The 27,069-nt window shown below is 32.6% G+C and overlaps 1 protein-coding gene across 3 annotated transcripts; it reads right to left on the bottom strand.

Moving 5' to 3' along the window:
- Positions 1 to 485: 485 nt before the first annotated feature.
- Positions 486 to 26,219, bottom strand: LOC140664892 (zwei Ig domain protein zig-8). 3 transcript variants are annotated; one of them, XM_072890500.1, is made up of 7 exons: positions 26,109 to 26,219; positions 16,688 to 16,940; positions 6,098 to 6,282; positions 5,338 to 5,551; positions 3,434 to 3,620; positions 1,089 to 1,210; positions 486 to 798 (listed from the first exon to the last, which is right to left on the bottom strand). In XM_072890500.1, exons 2-7 carry the CDS (start codon positions 16,839 to 16,841, stop codon positions 671 to 673), a joined length of 990 nt encoding a protein of 329 aa, XP_072746601.1. In that variant the 5' UTR covers positions 16,842 to 16,940; positions 26,109 to 26,219; the 3' UTR covers positions 486 to 670. The 3 variants fall into 3 exon arrangements, with proteins under 3 accessions (XP_072746601.1, XP_072746602.1, XP_072746600.1); XM_072890501.1 differs by having other exon boundaries at positions 16,688 to 16,946; positions 26,109 to 26,209; XM_072890499.1 differs by having other exon boundaries at positions 16,688 to 16,957; positions 26,109 to 26,209.
- Between the last annotated feature and the right edge of the window lie 850 nt (positions 26,220 to 27,069).

Below are 27,069 nucleotides of genomic sequence, written 5' to 3' on the forward strand. Positions count from 1 at the left end.
ATTCTTTATTTCATAAAATATACATAAATATACTTATATGTATTTATGCAAGACACACGTGCGTTATATTTAAACTCATAACAGTAGCAATTATATTTTGCCTAAAGCTGATAAAATAGAGATTTTAGAGAATCTAAATTGTTTTCCGCTGGTAAAATAAAATAATTATATATAAAGATGATGAGAGCTTGCAAAGCTTTTGTTTACATCAGTTGGTAAAGGAAAGCTTTCGCTCTTAACTGACCCTTTATCGATAAATTTCTCTCTCATGATATTTAAAAATTTTTATATTAATCATATGCGGATGATGGTACAGAGAAGTAAGACAATGTAGAATTTAAAACTTAAAATTTATTTAGAAAATATTTTTTTATTAAATTTCGGGAAAGAAAGAGGTTGACTACAGAAAATACACAACATTTATTTTAATATCAATGTGTTTATTTATATTCTCATAATACTGACACAGATTTATTCAACGGGTTGCATTATAATATTACTGTATATTAAATAAAAATAAATATATTAAGGTCAAAGTACGTTGTCAAAGAAAAGAGATTACGAAAGTATCCTCAAAATACATAATATGTAATACAAACAATGTATATGTGTGCACGTGCGTGTGGTACAATATAAACTTAGAATATTGGCAGTTTTAAAAAAGAATACTTTACAGAGAATAACTTTGCCACATGTAAAGAAGGAAATTGACGAACACAGCGCAGAATTCAGTAATAATTGCGTGGTAATTGATACATGCTGCGTTCCACTGATCATGAACAGCAGCTTGTTTTTCACCTGCAATGAGATTTTATAAATAATAATATATTAGCATTTTATCAACAAGATTATTATGTGTACGTATGTGCGTTTTGTTGAAATTATATTAAATTACATCCGTAACCATTTTTTTCCTTATAAATGATTTAAACATTGTATAATGCATTTTATGAAAATCCATTCAGACGTTAATATTGTATTTTAAAGATATCTGTTTAGGGAAAATAAAAATATTCGTAACAATTCCAGAATATATATAGTTATTTATATATCTGCTAATTGTGTCCGATAAATTTTATTTAATTTACCATTTAGGACATGAATGTGCACTGCGGTCGTGCTGAATTGGCTTACTGAGCACGTATATTCGCCGCTATCAGTCTTTTTTGCTCGTTCGATGTAGAGCTTCGTCACCACATCCTCGTTCGATCTGAAAAAAAAACCAGTTACCGTATTATATAATTATTATAGTTATAAATTCGTGTGATGTCTACACTCAAAAAAATACTTTGCTAATATAGATAGATTTCTAGATGTCTCAATTAAAATTTATCGCTACTTTTTGTATCTGTTAAAATATTGTTTGTCACGTATAGAATTTATAGCAGCGATATTCTAGCAATACATCTAGAAAATGTAGATCCCATTGTCAAATATTAATCACAAATATAATTGTCCTTGACAATAGGCCTTAAAAATAGGCTACACAGAAAAATTTTCTGTCTAAATTACACTAATAGTACAAATATAAATTCTGTCTCTATCATGTAAATTGATTAAGTGCAAAATATATACAGTATCACAGTATTTGCTAATAATTTATCTGTTTCAGTTAATTTTTTACACCTAGAAAATTTTTGTTCAAGCTGCAAGATCATTTTTTTGAGTATATACGCAGTAAAAAAAATGAAATGTTAATTTTAACATTTTTGCATGTCCCAGAATGTTCATTCTAAATTTTAAGTTAAAATAACTCATTTATTATGTGTTACTTTTTGACAAATTAGAAATGTTGCGTAATTCATACAAAACTTTACATTTATTTTTTTTATTGTGACTTTAAGCGCAATGTAAAAATAACATACAAATTAATTAAAAACTACATGAAATAGTAGTTACAACAACTTGTAAGAAATGTTGATAGAACATTTTAAAGTTGATGATTACTCAAAGATTTATGTTAACTTTTCTTAGAATGTTAAATTGATTTTGAAACATGTTGATTGTTTAAAATAATTATTAATAATGTGTCAAAAGCACTCAAAATAATATTGCATTTCTAAGAGACATATACAAAGTATTAAGTTATAAAGTTGACATAAATGTAACACATAAAAATGTTATAAAAATAATAATAGCTGTATGTTAATTTTACATTAAAGTAGTAATCAAAACGTAGTAACACAAGAAAATTTTAATATCGACGCAGAATTTTTTACTGTGTATAATATTAACTTTCATGCACACACACATGTGTTGAATTTTAATAAAAAGTTAAAATGTAATTATATGAATTAATATGAAATGAATAATATGAAAGTTAATATGTATATAATCTGATTGCTTTATGCAATTTTTACACATCATAGAAATGTGTAAAAATATATATGTATAATATATAAAAGTATGTAAATGTGAGATGTCTAACACGCAGTCATTTAATAAAGTTATATAATAATTTAAACTATAATTTTCAATAAAACATTAATTCATTTTTCAATTAGTATGCGCGGAGTGCAATTAATTTGTTTCGACATTTTAAATAAAAACTAGATCAGAACATTGTCTTTGTCTTTGTCGTGTATATAACCTATGTTAAAGATAAAATAAAAGAGAATAATAATAAATATGCAGGATATTATAACAACAGGAGGAGTCACGTTGCTAAGAAGCATGCTGAAATAACATCGCGAAAATAACTGTAAGTAGACGTTTGAGGGCGACGAGAGAAAGAAAATAAACGCAAAAGTAGTATAGTTGCAATATCGAAGTATTTTTGATAAATGATCTTTCATTGTTCAGTGTCTCGCTCGCGAAAGGCACTGGCTGTACGTGTTGATATTTTCCTCTTCAATATTCGTAAAGCGATCACGTTGAAGGAGTTCAATGTATTTATTCTCCGAAATTCTGGCTGCATGATTCTGACTGTAGGAAACTAAAGAGTGTTTTAATAATTTTCTTCTCAAATCTCTTTCTTAACGACCTTCTCCACTCTTCTATACTCCCTCGTATTTTTTTATTTTTTTTTTTTTAAGAAATTCTTATACAATATGCCGATATAAATGTTGAATATTAACCGAGTTTGACAATTCTACGCTATTTACGTCATTCGTAAAAGATAAGAGTCACAGTAAACCGTCTGTGTAAAACCGAAAGAAGGATATATTGCCATTTTAAGTCGTCTCGAGAAAAGATTAATCTCAACGATAGTATCTTGCACAAAGCATACCGTTGCTCGTCAACGCGTACACCCTACGGGGTTTAGAAGGTAAATGCCCGACGCTTTACGAGAGGATAAGAGCGACGATATGTACCAGTGTGTAGACAATATATGCGCATGTACATACACATACACATGCAAATCGAGACTCAGCCATATATCCGTCTCTCGGAAGCCCCGTTCGATCCATCGTCACTTGCGATATATGCTCACCCATTAATGTGATAAACGTTGACGTGATCCGGCAACATCTCGCCATTTTTCCGCCAGACGGGATACGGTACCCTCGAATCGGGGCAAGATGGTCGGACGACACAGGCCAGCTCGATACCACTTCCGGTCTTGTAATACCGGTCCCGTAACTCGTGTCTGGCTTCATCGATGATTCTAATATCCGGGGCTATAAAGACGTAAACGTACTACTGAATAATATCCAATGATCGATGGAGCAGCATTCTTTCTTTATTACGTTCTTTTTATATATATTTTTTTATTTTTTTTCAATTGCATTGCAATTGCATTTAAAGGAATTCGCGTAATTTAATTACATAAAATATGAAAAATATTGACTGTATTGTAATATGCATATTTAGCATAAAAAATATATAGATATTGTTTTCTTCTAAATAAAAAAAGCCTTATGTTTTTAAAATATTTAATATTTTATAATATTAATTTTATAAAATAAATAATTAAAAATTTATTTATTAATAAATATGATATTTTGATATTAAATATCGTGAATCTTATATTTTCTAACGCTAAACGAGAAAAGTTTTTCGACAAATTTTTCTCGCTGTCGTTTTCTTACATATTTGCATTGCATTTCTCGCATTTTAAACATTTACATAATCTTCATTTCGTAATTAAAAATTGTCGTAAAAGGATATGGTTAGATTACTGTGTAGATAGCACGCACGGTGAGATTGGTATGCGCAAACGTATTTGCAGATGCGAGGAAAGTAAGGTAAAATAAAGTTGCCATTGTGTGCAACGAGACGTACTACGTGATACAACTGCGGCTGGCTTACTTCCGCTTGCGAGATGCCGCAAGATTTTCTCACAGTAATTGAATCTTTACGGGGACGGAATTTAAATTCGCGACACTGTTCCTTTTAGATGAGCCGCGACACAGCCGACAATTTGCGACGTACATTCGGATTTGTGCTCTTGAAATGGAAAACAATGTATGCATGTCGTAGATACCGACGACACCGGATTACGCCAATGCTCTGTAATATATCACTCAAAAGCATCCGGAGAACACTCGTAGAATTCAGGCCGAAGTTATATGTCAAAAGTAACCGCTATAAAACCGCTAGAATTCTATAATTTATAAAATATACGCTCTTAAAAATATATATTTTTCTTATTGTTTCAAATATAAGCAAAAATAATGCGTGACATCTCAATTATATGAAATAAATACGAGTACTTTATAAATAAGAGAAACTTGTAAATAAAATTATCAAATACATAATGATAAAAAAATATCTACATAAAGTTCTCACTAAATTATCTTTGTGCAATGCATAAATCATAATATTTTAAAATTTATTATATATAGGTAATATAAAAAATTTATTAATCTTTATATTTAGTATAAAATTTTAATTTTTCTTTCAACTATGTTTCGTTAAGTAATGTATTACATATAGTTCCGTATTAATATAATTCATATAATTTTGTTTGCATGAATATTTAATTATCGTTACGCAGGTGTGTATTGCTAAATATTTCGCAAATATACAATAAATAATCTCGAAGAGCTTTTGCCTTTTAACGCGAATCGTAGCCAATAAAAATGGATTAATCGATGAATCGAAGAAATATCTCTATAATGAAGGTAGTAAGCTACGATAATGCTTATAAATGAGAATAAATGGCATTGTATGAGGATTAAATTAAAAAATTTGGTCTCCTCTCACGTTTGTATGTACGATACTAAGCTGTAGTATGCAACGCTCGTTGTTGTGGCATTTTCTTTATTATTGGCGCAACGTGCTCGTACATTGATTTTAAATTACTCCTGCATCTATATAATATTATACGTATACGTTTTTTTTTGCACTTGCCCGGGATATTTTATTCCCTCATAAAAGCACATGTGATATTACCGAGAACAGTGACGTTCGTGACCAGCATTCTCGGTGGATGCGTATTCACTTGGCAGACGTATACACCGTGATCTTCCCTCCGTACACCGGAGATGGCCAATCTCCAATTGTTTGGATACTGGAAGCTCACGCTATATCTTGAATCCGATATGTGGGTAGTGTTACCAAGAGTTAGGAGCGATACCCATTCAGTGTTACGTCGTACCCACATAACCTGCAGAATTCGCGATATTTATCGAAAACTTTTTAAATTTATAGTATTAATACACGACGTAATAAGTAATTTACAATAGATATTTATCAGGCGAGATAAAGTAGCAGTATTAGAGACAAATAAAACGGCTGTTGTACAATAACTCCATAACATATACAGGGTATCCGGTAATTACCGCCCCATCTCTCTAGGGCAGATAGAGCAGGTCAAACTGAACATAAAAGTCCCGTACCATTTTGCGATTTGCGCACTAATTATTAAAAAATTAATTAAAAACCCTCAGCGTATGAGCGCGCGCTGTATTGTATAGCACTCGGCATATGCTGAGCGTTTTTAATTAATATTTTAATAATTATTAAGAAAAATTGCAAAATGGTAGAGAATTTTTATGTTCAGTTTGACTTGCTCTATCTGCCTTAGAGAGGTGCGGCGGTAATTACCGGACATCCTGTATGTAAGGAGTGAAGAATGAATGTAAATTATATTTAAAATATATAATCACTCAAAGTAAATCAATCGAATCGCGGGTAGTTTGATGACACGCACCTTCTTTCCGGAAAGCATCGCGACCCGACAATCAAGAAAAGCGGTTGCACCGAGATGCAACGCCACATTTTGGGGGCCATTGATACCCTGGCCGTCCGCATTCTCAAAGTACGGATCCCAGTCTGTGACACGATGATGCCTCAAACGCGGAATTCGTAGGGGAGGCAGATTGGCTATTATCTCCTCTGAAACAAATTAAATAAATTATTAGATTAATTTTCCGAATTTCTAAATTATATAGTTAATAAACTTTTTTTTTTCTTCTAGTGCATCGATAATCGCACGGTATACTTGTACATTGATTAACTTTTAAGTTGCGAGAGATTCGCATTCGAGATTGTTATTATTATCTAGGAAGCATGGATAAAAATTTGAACTATGTTTCCCAAGATACAATCTCACCAAGATTTTCCAACGTAAGCCGCCGACATCCAGTTTGAATAGTGCGGCTGTAATGGGTTTCTCATGAAAACGCGAGATTCTCGTTGAGCACGGGAAACGCGAGTACGCCATGTAAGTTCAAATAAATTCGCATATTTGTTTTGCCGCTCGTCATTTCTACTGTTCTTTTTCTGTATATTTAGGACAAGTAACATTGCATTTTCAAATGTTTCCGCATTTAAATGTGTGTAGCCATCGTGTTTGTTCACACTGAAAAAAAAAATAATATTGAATCAACAACATCATTATAGTTGAAATTTATTTTATTAATTCAACAATATTATTAATCAAATCAATACATGGCATATTAATTTGATTAATAATGTTGTTGGATTAATAAAATAAAATTCAACTACGATGATGTTGTTGATTCAATATTATTATTTTTTTTTTAGTGCAATCGTGTTTTTTTTGCAACAAGTATTACGGTTTGAAATAAGTTTTTATTTGGGAGACAAATGTTTTTCTTCCTTCATTCCTTATATTTTTAAAAATTTTATTATATACTAATAATATCACACGACAGCTATAAAAATATATTTCTTTTCTTTAATTAAACAAATATATCTTCAAATATCGCGGCAGAAAAAAATCTCATTCTTAATAATGCTTTTATTATGCTGTAAAAAGAAATTGTAAAGTTTTCATATACATTGCATGTACACACACAAACTTGATTATTGAAACATTTTAACAATTTTTTTCAATTATATAACTGCAGCACAATATTGCATATTCCTTGATAAGAAAATATTGAATTTTAATTTTAATATATCAAGCATATTTTTTTCCGCAATATCGAATTTTACGATGCTTAATATTACTTATTATATTGGAGTGTTATTTAATGTATATGTTATATGGAAATATAATATATACATCATATTGCGTGCATTTGGTTTAAAGTACGATACTATCTCGTGTAAAAAATTGTATGCAGTGATAAAGTAGTAAAGTCAATGTCAAATAACAAGTAATAAATAATATTAAAAGTTAAATACTTGTCTGAATATTGTACAAAAGCCGAAATTTCAAATAAGTAATTGAAATTTTTCAAGAGGTGAAAAGCAATTGAGGTTGGTTTGAAAAGGTATATGCTGTAATTAAAAAGCAGAGAAAGAAAGATTAATGATAGAGAAAAAACGTCGCAAAATGAACGATATTCAAGAGAATAATAGGCTCAGATTTTTCCTATTAATTATTCGATAATACTAAGTATTCCGGATGAACGGATATACGTATCACACAGCCCGCGCATACGGTGGAGATCGATTAAAGAGGAAAAAATTCTGGTGGAGAATTCAGAGAAACGGTACAAGCGCGAAAGAATAAGAGGGCGCAAGATAAAGTTGTAGCCGGGTAACCTTTTGACCCTTTATTTCGCACGCTTTGTAGCCGCGCGAAGGTTTTGCTCGAGGTTGCGAAGTGCTCAGAAATTTTACGGATACTTGAAACACAAAAGGTACAATTATCCTGTAATGGTGAGCAGGTGGCTTCGCGGTAACGAAAACGACATGGTGTTGGAAAGTTGTGTGGCCAAGGTACCCGCGGTATTTTATCCTGACGTCATTTCTTCGTTGCACTTTATGTATTGTCTTATGGCTCGTGTAAATTTAGAACAGTCTCTCTTTCTCTTTTGAAAAGTACACATCCTTTGAAAGTAACGCAAAATATTAATCGGCTACCGTACATAACGTAAATGCACCAGTAAATAATTAAAACATATTTCTTTAAATTTAATATATTTTTTTTGTTTTTCATGTTGTACTTATCTTTCATTAAAACATTTATTGCAAAAATATTGCAATAACAGTCTTTGTTAGTCGTGTAATAAATGCGTGATATTTTCGGATAAAAATTTATAAAGTTACTAAAACGGAGAATTACTAAATAATAATCATAATTCTTCGTTTTCTCTCTCTCTCTCTCTCTCTCTCTTCTTCTCTCTTTTTCTTCAAAATATCTTACGTAACCCTGAAGAGTCGTTTGAGAGAGAATCTTTTGGGTCTGTGAACGACCGACATGACTCTCGGTGAACGCGTAACGGCGCTTTCTTACGATCCCGAAGTCCACCGAGGTCAATCCCTGATTTTCTTCGTGGCTGTCGAAAGCCCGGGTATCCAATACGAGCTTGCGTAGAGAGACGCAAGGTTATAAGATTTTACACAGCCAAAGAAAGTTCATCTCTCGTGTTCTCTTTAGATACATAACTAAAAGTAGATTGTCTCCCATCGTATAAACCTGCGAGATCGCGGAAATTGAAAACCTATTCGTCTTTCACTCTCCATGCAATAATCTTCATAACGAAGAAAAGATCAAAACGAAGAGACGTGAAAGATCAAAGGAGATATAAGATAATACAATGTCGATATGAAAGATGATAACAAAGTTTTGAACTAAAGACTTGAGAAAAAAGTCGAAGAATAGAAGCAATTTTTGAATTATTAACGATAAAAAGATGATGCACGATAAAAGCTCCTTTGGATTAATTTCAATCTGCCAAAAAAAATCAACTTTTTTTTTGTTTATTTCCCTTAATTTTATAATTATTTTTTACATTCTCTCGTTTTCATTTATAAATGTAAAAACTGTAATGTTTTTAAAACACACATACATAAATCATTATGTGTGTTGTATTAGTAATTACGACAAATGATTTTTCGTTGTTACACATCTTTAAAGTCGGAACTTTATGACTGATCCGATTTGTTCCCGTCGACAAAGAAATCATCCATCCGTTATTGATTCGATTATGAGGGAGCGCTCAGGGTTAACGGGAAAGGAGGCTAAATGTCTTCTTCGTCAACGTCTGCCTTTGTCTTTTTGTCAAATTTCACAGTTCGCATCCTAATGAAATGAGCAAGTTAAAAAATCAGATGTTGGCTTAAAGAACGGATTAATAGGTCATTTCTATCGATATGTTGTAAATTCCACGTCTTTATTTATTATTCTTGAAACAATGTGATTTGTTGCAAATTAAATAAATATTTACATTATTTAATTAAATTAATATACAATTTGATTGATTTATTATAAGATTATTGCAATTGTTAGTACATTGCTAACGGTGAAAGAATATTAAGCGGACAATGACATTTATCGATTGAACATAAATGTATAACTCCCTCTGAAGCTAATTTAATTTATATTTATTAATTTGCGCAATTTATTTCTTATTAATATACTATACAAATTAGTAGTGAAATCATGTATTTCGAATTGATATTACTAGCAACGCAAATGACATTATTTATTTATTTATGGGCCTTTACAATTATATCTTTTGTGTGATTACAGCAGTTTTGTAAATTCAATCTGAAAAACCGATTGAAATATAACAGAAATATATCGAAAGCTAGACGGATTTAGCAAACATGGAGAATGTACATAACGGAATGTATATTTTGGAAGATTTGCACAAAACCATCAATTTATTACCATCCAATTAAGACAGCACAGTGAAATTTAACGGAGCAGAAAATTAAATGTCTTCTGCAATAGTTGCGATATTGTCGTCAATCTTTTTTTCTTTCTCCTTCAAGTACTTTCTCTTGATTTATTTTTATACATCTGATTTTTATATTAAACGTAAATATTGGTTAGTATTTTTAGTACTTTATTATTTGTTCGTATAGCTAAAATACATATTTACAGATTTAGAGATTATCCGTTATCTCATCTTAAATAAAATTTATACTCTATATTATGTCGAAACAGAAAGAAATATTGTGTTTTTACAGGTATTTATTTTAATATGAACTAACGATTATTTGAGATACAGCCGCTGTATCGTATATGAATAAAAGAATCGCGAAAAGCGGCGCGTGATTTATGATCCCGGCGGTGCGAGCACTTACCGTTGCGTTATATTCTCTCAATTGAGAATAACGGGTCTCCGTTTTTTTAATTGTATTCCAACGTTTCTCTCGCGTGGAGCGGACCCAAACGGGCGTATTCGCGATTCCTACAAGAGCGCAGACCGTGTCCCGGCGTTCGAGTGCAACGCGAGTGCAAAGCCGGCTTCGAGATTTCACTGCCGCGCGTTCCATCGTATAATCCGGTTCGTAAATGCGAATCGGCAGCTGCGCCGAGTAAAACTGTTGTTCGCGAGAGTTTACGTAGGGGCGACGATTTCCGCCCGCGCGACATTAATCGTTTGTGACGGAAATATAAATACATGAAATATGGACGAACGTAACGAATTCAGGGACGTAGAGAGCTAAGCGCGGGCGAAGTATTTTACAAGTTGCAGTTATATATATATATATATATATATATATATATGATATGCATCTGAATTCCACCAATTGCTCTCGCTACTCTTGATGGGAAAAAAAGAAGCTTTTTATAGGGTAAACTAGAGTATGATGGCAATAATCGCTACATAGGGCGCTTTTTTAGTCATTATCAAAGATAATCGATATTTACAGTAGTTTATGCGCATACATTGTTCGAAATAACGATATTGTGAATCTTATATCATATTTTTACTTTTGTCTACCTGCAAAGTTTTTCATGTGTCCACTAAAAAAACTGTTACAACGTCGAATAAATTACAGTTAAGCTATGGTAATCGACGTTAAACATATGTTATGTGACCTATAATTTTTATTTTCGTTTCCACTATTTTTTTTATAAATACTATGGTCATCTTTTCCTTAAAAGTTGGGTAAGATGGCCAATGCTTATGTGTATGATTTTGATAATATAAAATTTCTATTAAATATTTTCCTTTCAATTTCGATAATATTACGTAATTTTAAGCTTCAGTGAAGATAATATAACAAACACTATTAAAAAATAACAAAAATAAAAGTATGTTTTTTGCATTTTAAAAAACTATGACCATCTTATCCAAGTTTATCCTATATTTTCGCGTCCTGATAATTATAACGAGCAATAACATAGTGTATTATTGAAGATGATAAAAAAATCGATACTCGAAAGATTAAAAATAGTTGCATAGAAGTAGGACGAGAGATTACGTCAAATACTACATTAAAAAAGCATTATAGGCTTTTGAACGACCTTGAGAAAAAGATACGGTAGTATCGTGATGCATCACAATGCGTCTTTATTGCGATCGATGTTCTCATAAGTTAATCTCAAACTGTATAAGCGCCACGATAGTATTATCACGTTCACAATAAAGACGATTAAAGACGATTTTAATGCAGCTTGTGAAACGCACACTTGGCGATATTTTACAAACAGTTTCGCATGGATGGAACGTTGCGTAAAACAACATTAATTAAAAGCGTGTCCATTAGACATTCGAAAGCTGGCGCTTATAATGGAAAAAGTTCGAAATCACTATTACCGTCTTTCATTAACGTTAATGGGATGCAGCTGAAGCCGCAAACGGAAAATCTGCCCGCTCACGACACAGTGGGATTGAAGTATTTGCCAAGGTGTTTTATTATCGATCCATTATACAATATGATCCTCATGATTATCGCAGTCTCTCTGTTACGGTAGTTTGCTTCGCTGTCATTAATTGCGACGAGACTGTCTTAATTGGGACGCGGAGAACGAACGTTTAAAGTGACCGAATATAAATTCTACAGTTATCCGGGGAAAACTAGCTCCCAAAACGGCCTCTTTCATTTCGTTCTCACTCTTTCCCTCCCTTTCTCTTTCTCTCTTGGGTTTCATCGACGTTCGAATAATACGGATATTCATTGGTCCGGGTCACAAACTGGGATAATAGGATCTGTGGAAATATTTGGCACCGGAATCACTAATTTGACGTGTCTGTGCTAATTTTTGGACTTAATGTCATTCACTATAAAAATTTGTTCTATTGATTCTCATGAATTTCATTAAATTATTATATGTTTATAATAATTTGTATATCTACTGAATATATTATAATAAATATATATTTAATAAATTATAATATAATTATAATGATTTAGTATATATTTATATATATAATGTAACACAGAGTATATACAGGGTGTCCCCAATTTAAATGGCAAGACTTTGAGACCGTGTAGGGGACCCAAAAACTAAGACAAAAAGTCCTTCAGAGATTTGCGATTTTCTTCAAAATGAAGCAAAAACGAGCAAATCTCTAAAAGACTTTTTGTCTTAGTTTCTCGGTCCCCTACGCGCTTCCGAAGTTTTGCCATTTAAATGAGGGACACCCTGTATATTTATTTAATGATATTATGAAGCGGAATCATTAGAGTAATTTTTTATAGCAAACAAATTAGATCCAATAGTTAATACCTTTTGCAAAGAAAAAGCTGTATAAATAACTAATAAACGCGCTATTTCATTGTTCTTATATTTTTCAGTCGCTCCTTCAGAAAATTGTTGGTATCCCTTTTTATTTTTTTCAAAATAAAATGTGCATCGCACTACGTTTATATATACATCTTTTGAGGAAAATCTATACACTTCCTTGGTCTCATTTCTTTTCTTCCGTGTTTTCTTCCATCGCTTCGTGCAAAGATGCGCAGTTTCGACCATCGAAGGTCGCACGGTGGCGACGTAATAAATATACATCCGGAAGATCATTTGTTTCCGTATATCGCCTTATGGCAAGGATGCTACCATCGCCGAAGATGCTACCATCCGTCTTGTCGCTCATTTTTCATTGGACCAGTGCCGGTCCTGTTGATGCTGCCGCGATCCTTCCCGGTGAAACGAGACGACGTTTGGGAGTTTCTCATACCTTGAAGTCCGACGTAAATCCAATTACGCGGGGACTAGAGGAATGTGTATAAGTTGGACCAGCGAGTTCGACAGCAGCCTAAAGTCTAAAAACTTTCCGCACGAATAAAATGCACGTCGATTTTTTTTTTTTCTTTTGTGAAAGTATAAATTTTAAATTGTAATTTTTTAAATATGCTTTAAGTATGCCATGCATTGTTATACAGCAATACATTTTTTTACCGCAAGTCATACTTCTTGAAGTATATCGATTTTTAAGAGCAAAATTATTTTATGAAATTCGTAAGACGCTTTAAATTATATAAGTACACGTCAACGGTAAACACCACGTTGTGAGAAACTTTGCACTGCAATAACATTGTTTCTAAATTATGGATGATAAAGGATGCGAACGTCATAACATTAGGAAAGTGCTAATTACTGTCGTAAGTAATAAAATAATATGACCCATTAATCAACAAAAAAACCAATATCATGCGGGATCAATAGTCTATTAAAACGACAAGTTGTCCCTTTTGCAATGATAAATTTTATCTATTGATTCGTGGACAGGTAGCATTCTGGCAAGGTAACACGTTTGTTCGTAACGATGAAAGTTTACATGTAATCCCCTCGGTAATCCTTTTGACTGATCTGCGCTATATTGAACGACCAACGTGGTAGTAATTCTGCGCATCCTATCATTTTGCGTTATCTTGACGCTGTGTATCAAGTTTAAGTATTTACGCAATTTCATTTCTCTCGTATAACTTGGCATTAAAATTACTTGCTGTAATTAGATTACTACTCTGTCCATGACAGAGGAAAAGTTTCAATGTGCAAGGATTGCAGGGACAGAAGAGAAAGATAATTTCTGCATGATTTAATTATATCCTGTAGAGTATGTTTATAAAATTCTTTGTCGTTTGCGGAACTTTATATAACTTTTAAACTGTAATTAATTAATTCCAATCAAAACATTCTATTTTTATCAAATATATACAACATAAAGATTTATATACTTTTACTCACTAATGTGTATTTCTAAATTTCTTATATAATAATATTTTCTATATACGTATAATGTTATAAGCTGTTTTAGTTTTAGTGATTGAATTTACAATACAAAAATATGCATAATGAGATTAAATTTGTATTTCTGCGGTGTGACAAATAGGTCAAACGTGCATGGTCAGATTCACCTTCCGCTACGCATTTCGCATCTGTATGTTTCATTATAAACTAGAAGTTTGGCGTGTAATAAGTGTTCCCGATGTGTTCGCTTTGTTTCATTTGATATATCAAACAAACGGATGCTTGTCACAGTTGTTACTTTAAGGCAATTGCTGTGTCAATGCAATCAGATATCTGTCAATTTCTGCGCACTCTGCTAGACTTTTATAAATCGGCGTGAACGCGTCTTATAAAAAAAATTTAAATATTTAATTCAATGTTGGATGCATCGTCGCATTCGTCCGCAACCGATTTAAGTACGTGCAAAATTTGTTCGTTGCAATTCTACTCAATTTAACAGCGAGCGTAACTCTCTAGAACAAGTTGTTATATTTTTCGTTTTACAAGGGAGTAAACGTCGATAAGAGAGAATGAAAAAATTTTATTTCCGATTTTATTTCGGCATACAATATTACGTCGAAGTTATAAAATGTATGACGTGAATTGGCAACGACAAACTTTGCAAATAACTAGAGATAGCTTGTGTGTATAACAGCCAATACTTACGCATCCAGAGCCATGCGCTAGTGCAATCGAATGACAAGTCGTCAAACGAATTTTGAATTGAATATTTTTTCATGATCAAGACTTCCGAATCGGAAACGACTTTCTTGTCAGGAATTCTCTTTCTTTTGCTTCTTCTCTCTTCCTCTTTCAGTATCACAGATAGCACTTTGCATATGTAAAATTACACATTACTTAAAAAGATGTGTAAAATGTATGACACACATCAATACGAGAAAGACATTTTCTTGAAATAAAAAAATTAAAGATTTTTCTCCACACGCTATATTAATTTTAATACAGTGATTGCGACGATTCTCCACCAAAGCGCAATAAAATTGCACCACATTACTATAAGTAAAGCTTCAAAGAAATGATCGTATCAAGATTAAAGTTTCATGAGGATCTGAGAATAGCCAACCGTATACGTGTTATTCTACACAACTTATCGTTATCATAATGCAAGCATCGCCAGAAAACAGAAATTATGTGAATGTGACAATCATACATTCTGTAGATATAAATAAATCTTTTATTTAAAATTTAAAATTTAAAATTTAATAACAGAAAATTGAGAAAATGTAAAAATACATGTGTTTTTTTTTTATACGCTTTAATATATTCTCCGCTGCGTAAAAGTCTTTGACGTTTCAAAATAATAAGGTTGAGAAATGAGAAGCTTAAATGACATTACAACGCGGATTTATCTCAAGCATATGAACATTTTTTTCAACATGCTATGAAAATTTAAAATTGCAGTTGTGTGTATAAAGACTCTAGAAAAAAAGTTGACTGCAGCAAGCGACTCTTTAAAAGTCTAATCGGTTCAACATTGAAATCCGGGAGCTATTGTAAAGCTATGTAGGACGAATATACAACTTCTTATCGGCTCTCTCAGCGAGGAAGTGCGCTCAAGCTTCTGTAGAAAATAAATATCCGCACGGTCAAGCTAATACAGGTACGTGATTGTAGCCCATCGGAAATCGACAATGTAGCCATTCAATGTATAATTTATCGATCACAAAACTTGACTCGCAGAAAATAGCCCCGAAGCTTATCTACAAATAAAAAAGATCTGAAATGTCATTCTACTTATTTTCTTCTCATGCATCTGTGTACTTTATTGTTAATTAGCTCTCTCTCTCTCTCTCTCTCTCTCTCTCTCTCTCTCTCTCTCTCTCTCTCTCTCTCTCTCTCTCTCTCTCTCTCCCCCCCTCTCTCTCTCTTTCTTTGTTCTTAGATAGAACTTTACCACGATTCGATATACCCTTCTGGAATATTTTACATAAAAGAAAGTCTAATCGCGTAGATTGCACACCACATCGTAAAATTTTACATAGTATCGAAACTTTACTATGCTTGCAAGTTTAACGCAAGCACAAGGTGCATAGAAGTCCGACTAACTTTCCCGCCAAACGAATCACTCTATGGCTCGGCTTTTCCACGGCTTAGCAATCAACTTTAGAACGAGTAATTAAACTCGCAATTCTTTGTTCTTCGTTTCTGAATCTCTACACACAATGTTTATTATGTTGCAACGGTATTAAAGTTTATTCAGCCACAATTTACTATGTAGAATTAATATAGATGTATTCACCATATATCGATTCTCTAATTGCATTGATGCATGTAAGTTAATTTCTTTTATACTTATAATCAAATTTTTCCATTTTTTGTAAACGTGTATATACAAGTAATGTCACATTTATGTTGAGAGCGGATTACATATATTGCATAAATATTGTAACGCACCTTGCAGTTGAGTAATATTCCTGATGGCTTTGTGGCCGTTAACGAGCTGCTCGTGCAGATGAAGTCTGCCGCGATACCGTTGATAATTGGCGATAACGATCGTGATCATCGCCATTATGAGGAAAAACCTCGACCCCCATGCTGATCCTGTCATCGCCCACCGGATTTCGCATCCCCCGAGGTTTTTTCCATGCAATCAAAATTGTTGAAGAAGCTATGTCGTATCCGCAGAGTTTCCGGGTTTTTCCTCCTTCTGAAACTCAAACATCGCTGAAGAATATGAGTATTCTAGTATATCATTGAATGAATGCGTTAAGCAGACATAGTTCAATTATCGATAAACAAACTATATTAAAACTCTTCGACAAACTCTAGAAAAAACAAATAAACTACACAGAAAAAAAGAATGTTCTTATTTTGACAATATCTTTAGTTTTAAAATATAAATCTTGAAATGAGATTATATTTCGTTAAACAAAGAAAATTTGCTTGGATAAAGACATTTTATATAGTTCAACCAAGAAAAATATATTCTTGTTATTTAAGAATAATTTTCTTGAATGGAGAGGAAAAAATGTTGGATAGAAAATAACACATGTTCAAATCGAAGATTATAATTTTCTTAGAGTTAAAATAATTATTTTATTCTTGAAATGACAATTGTAATATTGAAATAAGATTATAATATTATTAAAATTTAAGATTTTTAAATTCTTCTAAGAAGATTATAAATTGTTGCGTATATATATGAAACAATCAACGCGTTCATATAAGAATATAAGTTTTGATTTGACATTTACTTTTTTTCTGTGTAGAGTTATTGCATTGAAAACAAAGGCTTTCGTCTTGAAAATAATTTTTTTTTTCGTGAATGAAATGTATCCCTTCTTTCTACACATAACGCAAAATTATTTTTTCATATGTTAGAATTTTCCATTTTTTAAATTCAATTTTTTTAAATTTTGTGTATTACTTTACGTAATTACGTGCATAATATATTCTATGAAAGCAGTGATGCAAAATTAAGACAAACGATCTAATCTCTTATAGTTAAGAAGATAAGAACTAAACATTGATTGAATCTACAACTACATTTATTCAACCTATTAAAATTTAACAAAGACTAGAACTTGAATCGATTGTGTTATTTCTCGTAGTTTCTGCCGCAGTGCGTACGCCGTTCTATGTTGCTTTTGTTCGTGTATGTGGATCTCGTGGAATGGCGCGCGGAAATAAACGAAAATGGGAGTTACCGTGGACAACGCATGAGAAAAATGCGATGACATCCGAAACAAGTGAGAATTTAGGTGTGAGCTAGAAATTTATTATTTTGTTGTTACATTTTTTCTTTTTTTTTCCCAAGTCCGCATTCTCAAAGAGATGGATATAACAAACGAGAAGGAAAATGCGTAAAGAAACTGCGCGATTTCATCTTCTGAAAAACCTATTCTCCTGAAAAACCGATTCATCTTTTAAAGGAAATTTACCGAAAGATATGTCTCGCTCTGTTCAATTTTTAACAAAAAATGTTTATCCGTAGGTGTTTTTTTCTGCTCGATGCATGATACAATAGATAATAAAATGACTGAAAAGAGTTTTATTTCAGCATAATTTGCATACCGTGTCGTCGTGAGATCAGATCGTTAGATGAATTCGAGCGCCGTCGAGACCCAATGTTGTTTACGTTACGTCAAATATGTACAATAATGAATACGCTTAATAAAGTAATTAGCAAATAAAATGAAAATTAAAATAAAAAAATTTAGTAATATTTATTTAGCAAAACTATATCAAAGTCGACTCAAAAGTTAAAATAAAAAATAACTTGTCATTTATTTAAGTAGTTTATATACGTATGTATATATATGTATGTGTGCATGATTTTTGGAAAAAAGTGGAAAAATATTATTAAAATACGACCGTTACAAATTATTTAATTATATTAGTGAACTAACTATCACTCTGCAAAAAAAAGATTTAATATTAACTCGTGGCATTAAATTTAGAGAAAATATATGTCAAAAAATAAATATGCTAATGGGAATCAACGTGGCAATAGAGTACGATATGATTTTGGGGTGTACATTAAAATTAGAGGAAAGAGACATTCTAGGTTATATGAAATAATTACACAATTATTTTCAGAACGCTGCGGCTAATATCGTTGTATAATAAAATTTTCAACTATCAGAATTCGCTAAAATTGAATTATGTACTGCCTGTTCATAATCTTTCATATGTATAATAAGCATAGTTTAGTATAATATAAATGTCATATGTTAACTCGCAATATTCCGTAATTTTACATTTTCATCAGAAAATCGGCAAACGTACGTTAGATATTTTCAGAAAATTAAACATACCATGCTGTTGAATAAAATTAAATATTATTTTTTATATCACATGATATGGTATACTTTGACACAAAAAAAAACGAACGGTGCGAACTGTCACATAAAAGTACGGTACATAAAAACAGTGTCAGTGTTTTATAAAAATTGCAAAGCAATCGTTTTTTTTTTCAACCTGACGCCGGCGAAAATGTTCGAAAAGAATTCGGAGAATGCCGCAACAATTTGGACTGGAAGAACCCTACGGTGATGCTCCATAAGTTCCGTAACCGGAGCAGAGGGAACAACCAACTCTCTGCAAACTTTGGGTATATTGTTTTCGAAGGCGTCCGCGCGTATCTAATAGAATCGATGTTATCAAATTTAGCTCGTTAGATTTCTTCGACAGAATATTGGCATATTTCCGCCGCAAAGATGTAGAACGATCACTGAGAGAGCGAATAAAACAGACAAAGGAGGAGAAAGCGGGAGAAGAGGATGAGAAAGGAGGAGGAAGAGGGAAAATATGTAAAAGAAGACACGTCGAGTAGTTACAAGGAAGCAGTGCAACGCTAGCTAGGCTGCGAAACTTTCGCAGTTACTCGGAGATTCAGCTGCACAGACAGTCTGCGGTCGTAGAGCAGAAACTGCGATCTCGCCGAGGAAGAACAATATTGGATGCCTTCGCGATTTTCATCCTTGAGATATGCGCGCTCGGATATTCTAAGCCGGTAGGCGGCTGGATTATTGTGTCCGAATAACAAGGTAAATGGATCTGTAATGCAAATCTTACCATTATCAGGCGGATGATCTAGCATATTTTTTTGCGCGCTAAAGTCTCGAAACACATTTATCTCGCAGCGAAAATCACGCTCCTTTAATTGCTACCCGTTTTATCGCTCGATTATTCCACATTGATTTTAGATATTATTAATTTTTCGAAAGTAAAGTATAAAAAAAATTAAAAGTGCCATTTACGGAAAAATTGCCATTATTTTATAACGTACATTAAAATTTTTACAATCTAAAATTTACATCGTTGCATTCTGTCTTTTTACAATTCCTTGTTTATAATATATAGAATTCTAGGATATAGTTTGGTATATTCAAAGACGAAATGGGGATATTTACGAGTCGACACATTCGTAAAATAATTCATGTGCGAGATAGAGGAAAACGGCACCACTGGCACATCGCAATATGTGCGACTTTCAAAGATTTCCTCCCGAGTAACGATACTGCTTTTCGGCTTTAGGAGTAGCGCGAAATCCGTTACAACGTTCCAGGAAGTCGTTTCCTATCGATATTTATGAGGCGACGAATCACGTAACCTACTGCCGAAATCGCAGCTGATGCGTTTTCTATTATTACTATAACATTTGCCAGTAAGACATATTCGAGACGTTTTTTTTATTTTTGTAGACAGCGTAGATGTAATTATGAAAAAGAAAAAGAAAATTATACAAAAAAGAAACTCCCAGATTTTTACATATCTCATGTTTCTTTTTCTTCTTTAATATAATTTTCTTATATTTCGTATTTTTAAATGCAAAAATCTTTTTTTGCAATAGTTATAGTTATGCTATAAATTAATAATATATTATGTATAATAATGAGCCATTACTTGTGAATTTAATTGCATTAACTTTGACTACAAGGATATATTTCAAGGATACTATTGTGCAATACTTCTGCGTAAACTGTCCGACACACTTTGTAATGTGTAACGTCATATACAACGTGTCATGTTGTCACTACATTTAACAATGGGATGAATAGAGATAAATGGTATGGCATTATTATAGAATATATGAGAAACGACCATTTAAACCGACCTATACTGATAATAAAAATAACATTAATTTTTTATTGATGTGGACCTATAAGAAAAAATTATGTCAAGAACAAATACAAATTTTCGGTATTTTTGCCTACAATATAGACTAAATTCCATACGTTAATTTCGCTTTAAATAAAAAGTGAAGTAATTAAAGAATAAAAATTTATTTCTCAAAATTAATCAGTTTTCGCAATAATAATAATAATAATTTCTCACGTTAACGATGTGTGAAAATATAAAACAACGTACGGATTCGAGAAATATGAGAGAATTTTTCCGCTGGTTTCACGACGCTCGTTTTATATTCGCTTTTTCTATACTCGCTTCGAGGGATTCGAGTACCACAAGGGTTCTCCAGCTGGCAAAGGAACTGCGAAGAGAACTCGACTGTCGGATCTCGCGGGAGTTCGACTCGCGGCACGTCTCGGCGAATCGATCGATTTTGCTCGCCGTTCGTGATGTCACGTTTGCAATGGGTTACCGATACCGGAAACGGAATGCGGCGGGAAGCCACGCGAAAGACTTACGAGAACATGTACTTTGCGGGATAGAGCGTGTTCTATAATTCTGAAGTCCTTGTTCTAAACCGTGCGCAAGTACAGTTGCGATATTTTCCGACAGAAATGAACGGTTCGTCTATATATGTTTTATCGGAATCTTCGGCTCTTCATGAATTAACTCCGGAATATCACATTCATGTTAACGGAAGAGCTTGTAAAAAAATTCCATCGACTTTTGATTTGTCTGTCGATAAAATCATCATGGGCAACGTGCGGCAAAAAAAAAAAAAGAGAGAGAGAGAGAAAAAAAAAAGATTGGAACGCCGAACAATACAGAAATGTTACGATCAATGATGGTATACGTGTACATGAAATTTAGAGGAGAAGGAAATTCCATCGTTAATGACGGAAGAGCGAAATGGTACAAAAAACTCGTAGGCGAAAGAGGATATGTTACGGTCAGATCGTATGTTATTCCAGTCTCGCAACCGATGACTAATTGCTATATACCTATAATAGTGGGACGCACACAAATTCGAATATTTGGTTCAGCGAAAAGAGCCATTTATCAAAGCATTTATTTTATCATAAAATTTTTTTTGAAAACAAAAAAAAAAAAAGAGAGAAACTTGTCAGGAAACTAGTCGTTAAAATTCAGCGGGAAATTTGAGAATAATATACATATTCTATGTACATTTTTTTCTTGGTGACACATTACCTTCGCGGATACAAGGAATCCTTTTATGATGCTGGCAAGGAGAGAGTTTATTACGTATCTTTTGCGCGTAAACACACACGCGCCGAAAACGACGTTAACGGAAGATGAAGGAGGTTTTCCAAATTGAAACAAAACGTAATTTTAACTCGTTAACGCGACTCCTCACGGCTATTTATCAACGAAATTAAGAGATCGCTCTGCTAAACGATTGATCAAATTAAATCACGCAGACACAATTCGATCATTGGCAATATATTGACAAGATCTTTAAAAGACTTGACATTCTGAAAATATTTGCACAACATAGTAACTAGTACAATTGTGTGTTGCGACTGTTTACTTTCTGACGAATGCGATTCTCCTTCTAACAGGAAAAGAAGAATAATTCAATCTCCGCTTCCCTTGTGCAACATGGAAAGAATAGAAAAAGTCTTATAAAAGCCGTCTTATAAAAGCTGCAAAGATTTCAGAATTGTAGAACATTGTTACCGAGCAGTCGATTTACGAGTTGATGAAAATGTCGAAATATTCTTTCATCGCGTTAATACCAATACCAATCTTTAAATTTTTAGTGCCGAATCCAATATTGCATCACGATCGTAAATAATTTATTTGATTACGCGCAATTTAGCACATGCATACAAACTGGTATGTCGGAGTATCCTCTATATGGATTAGCTGCAATCGCTATCAATCACGAGCCGATTGGAGCGAGACTCGAGCTTGTTGTATGCCCGGGCGTACGTAAATCGTCGGAAAATTACGGCTTGCCGTTTATAATTACGTTATTTGGTATCCGTATGCATCCGCATAACATTCATCCGAACAACGTATATCCGAACAATGGTATCTGGGTCAAGAGATCATCACGAAAATTCAACCTTGGATTGCATGTATAAAGCTGTGCACTTTTTACAAGGGTCGGATTAACGAACATTTATCAAACGAATTGTGCCTTTTACATTGTAAAATTGTATGTTTCTTTATACCCTAAGCATGCGACATATTATTAATTCCCGAGGTTTGCAAGTAGTTTCTTACTTTTGGATGTTACAGTCAATAATCTTGCGGAGTAAATTTTGAAGAAATATATATACTTATCGCGAACGTATACCTTCTTGATATTACCTTCGCGCGAACTAAATCGCCTGATCGATGTGCTCCGCGGAGTACGTTACACAAAAGCAAACCACATATAGATCAAGCATGAAAATCTAACAAACCAACGAATAGAACAATGGGTATTGCGATGGGAAAGTACACAAGGTTTGTTGAAAGAAAAGTAGAGAAAGAGGAGAAGAGGAAATAAGAAATCTTGCGGACGCCTCTCATTCGCCTGTAATCGAATCACCGAGACGGTTTCTCGGCCAGCCTTTTGTTCGAGCGTAGCTTATCAGGGAATACTTTAAAAGGTCGGCCCGGGTCAATCCTTTGCCATTTAAAGCAAGACGAAGTGGAACTTGTTCTGTATCTGAAAAGCGACTCATTCCGCTCGTATCTAAGGTGTATGTCGGATATTTAACAAGGCTGGCACGTATCCTCTCTCCTTCGTAAGCATCGAATTTATCGTCGAGATTATCGGGTACACAAAGCCCACTACGGGTAAGCCTTTCTTTCCGAGGATCTGAAGAGAAAATGCTAAGTATCATCTCTGTTCATTCTAGATTCCGCGAATGTTTGTGAGAAAAAAAAAAACAAATCTAGAAAATATGTTACGAGAATTTGTATTAAATTTATTTAACACGCTCAGAATACGAATATTATATCTACATACTTGAAATTAGGGCACCGTTTCTTAATCTAAGCGAGTAACAATACAACTTTGTCGATGAGACTACGTCAACTCGACTACAAGAACTTCCCCTTTCTAAGCGCATTAATGTAGATTAGTTGGAAGATGTCCTGTCTATTTGAAAATCTGCTGGATAATCTGTGTATATGAGAAAATAAATACTTAAAATCCAGTACTTAAGTACTAAGGATATATTTTACACGATAGCATTGTTTATACAAAATAAAAAAAATATATGTATGTATGTGTATGTCTGGATAACACTTGCATTTACACAGAAAAAAAGTAAGTGTTAAATCAAAACTTATATACTCATATGAACGCGTTCAGTATTTCATATATACGCAACAATTTATAATCTTCTTAGAAGAATCTTAAATTTCAACAATATTGTAATCTTATTTCAATACTACAATTGTCATTTCAAGAATAAAATAATTATTTTAACTCTAAGAAAATTATAATCTTCGATTTGAACATGTGTTATTTTCTATCCAACATTTTTTCCTCTCCATTTAAGAAAATTATTCTTAAATAACAAGAATATATTCTTCTTGATTGAACTATATAAAATGTCTTCATCCAAGCAAATTTTTTTTGTTAAACGCAATATAATCTCATTTCAAGATTTATATTTTAAAACTAAAGATATTATCAAAGTAAGAATATTCTTTTTTTCTGTATAGTTATGTTTTTTTATCGTAATAATTTTTTATTTTTCTGTTTATAATATGACACAAAGTTTTCATTAGTATCGCCATTTATTTTAAATATGGACACGATCATCGCGAGCTTGTAGGGAGATATTTATATATATTTAGTATCCAATTTATGAGCGTTCGTGCAATCTATAAGTCGATGAATTTTAATCATAAAGTCGCTGTTGTTTTTATCGTTGTCATTTAATGCGGTTCGTCGTATAGACGTGTACACCTATGATGGAAATTGAACTGGCTGGCTTACGATCTCCGCATCCCTTGTACCGAATCATTTACATAGGAAGATGGATAGGACGGATCGCTGATCGTGTCAACCATTATTCGTCGTAGCACGTGAAATCGATTATAGGAAGCTGCAATGTTCGTTATCGGCAGATATGCATCATTCAAGAGGATAGAATTTTCCGAAAATGCAGACTTGGTTGCTCGATGGTGTTTGCTGTGTCGCGAATAAATGCAATATCAAAACGTCATCACGCGCGCTCTTTGATGATCGCCTAGTTTAAAAACTAATAGTATCTACTATAAAAATCTGAATAAAATTTCTGATATGTGTTTTTCTCGGAGATTTATAATACACGCACTTTGCAGACTTACTTTACTTACGTGTTATATTTATTTTTAAATATTTAAATTTTATGAAAACTTTATTTAGTATGTCGTATAAATTAAGAATATTATTATCACAGTATACGCTACATTGCATTTATGATAATTTCAAAGAAATTGTGTAGAAAATAAAATAGAATTCACACACACACACATATGTATATACGAATAAAATCAACGAAACAAAAGTTAAAACTTAAAATTTTTAAAGCTACAAAGAGCAAGTTATTTTGACTGAATATAATTTTTTGTTAAAGAATAATTTTAATGAAACGCAACTTTACATAGAAGCTTTAAAAATACAATTTATGATGAAAGGAAAAAAAGTAATCTTTCTCTCAAGTATCTTGCGTATTAACTGTGAATTAAAAAAAGAAGAGAAAGAGAACAAAGAGATTTATTTTGTACTTTTTATGAATTATATGGCAAAGATGTTGTCTTCTTGGCACATTATTTTTCTAAAAAGAAGTTGATAAATATAGTGTGATTATTGCAACTTGTCTTGCAGTTTCTTTTTTTTCTGGTAGAGCGCTCAGCAAACTAACTAGCTAACTAGCAGGAAACAAGCTATGCTTGTGGACAAAAAAAAGGAAACTGTAATTAGACAATGCATATGATGATCGTTTTTATCGGTTTTCAATGTGAATGTATATCAGATTATCGCTTTTTAATTACTTTAGAACAATTTATTTGTTATTATAAATAAATAAAATAAATGTTTCTTTTTTATAGTTCACATTTAACTTAAAGCCTATCAAAGTTTAAAAAATCCGCGGCAAAAAATAATTGCATGATTAATAATTTATTTCTATGTTATCTTTTTCTCTCTGTCTTTCGCCAATCATTTATAAATTGAAAAAACTTTCATACGCAAATTTACTCGCCTACTGAATCGACTACTTTTATCACTTACCAGCAGAAATCTAATTGTTTCAGTGTTAGTCTTGTATTAATAATGACAAAAACAAAGTTCGCGAAATTTAAGAGGACTTAACACTCCCGGTTGATACGGCACGGGCGGCTGGCGACTGACTGCTGTGGAGTTTGAAAGCTCGCGATTCTCAGGGCGACCTCTGTACCTGGCTACCACGTGCTTGCAATGAACGTGCCCTGGCGCCCTCGCGATGTGACGCACTTTGACCTAAAAAGAAATTGGGCTCGAAAATTGTAATCGACTCTCGATGTGCATTAATTAAATTATAAGCGCTTTACAATTTGTTTTCGTTCTAAGAAGATTATCAATTTCTCACGCTACGTAGTTTCCATTTTTTCTGTATTTCTTTTGTAATTAGCAGTAGTCTAAAATATTTTTTAAAGAAATATATTGTAGAGTGGATCATTATATATTACATTGTTAGAACGATAATCTGCAACTATTATTGAACCGAGTGACATAAATTACAGTCAAATAAAAAAGCTTTTCAATCATTATTCAAATTATTCTTTGACTGCACTGGGACAATTTACAGCACATATGTAGAGTACATATATATATATATATATAAAAGTATATAACGCATATAATTTATTAAACCCTTATGTGGACAGAATTGAAAACCTCATGAGAATAATACACCTTGAAACGAAGAAAATATATGCGCATCACAGATATGGATATTCATAAAATCTCTATATCCAGTTACTAATGAAGTTTTATTTACGTTAATGTATGCTTGTGTGCGCTAGAAAAACTCGCCTATATCTCATAATTATACTTTAAAATGTAATATGAATGACAAGCGTCCTACTGTAATAAAGTATATACAGCTTTGACCAAAATATTAAAAAACTTTTACACTTTGCATCTCTCTCTCTTTCTCGATAATATTGCAATCGAAGTCCTTCACCAATCATTATTTTATTTTTATATTCTA

Source organism: Anoplolepis gracilipes, chromosome 4 (assembly GCF_047496725.1).
Source record: "Anoplolepis gracilipes chromosome 4, ASM4749672v1, whole genome shotgun sequence".
NCBI lineage: Eukaryota > Metazoa > Arthropoda > Insecta > Hymenoptera > Formicidae > Anoplolepis > Anoplolepis gracilipes.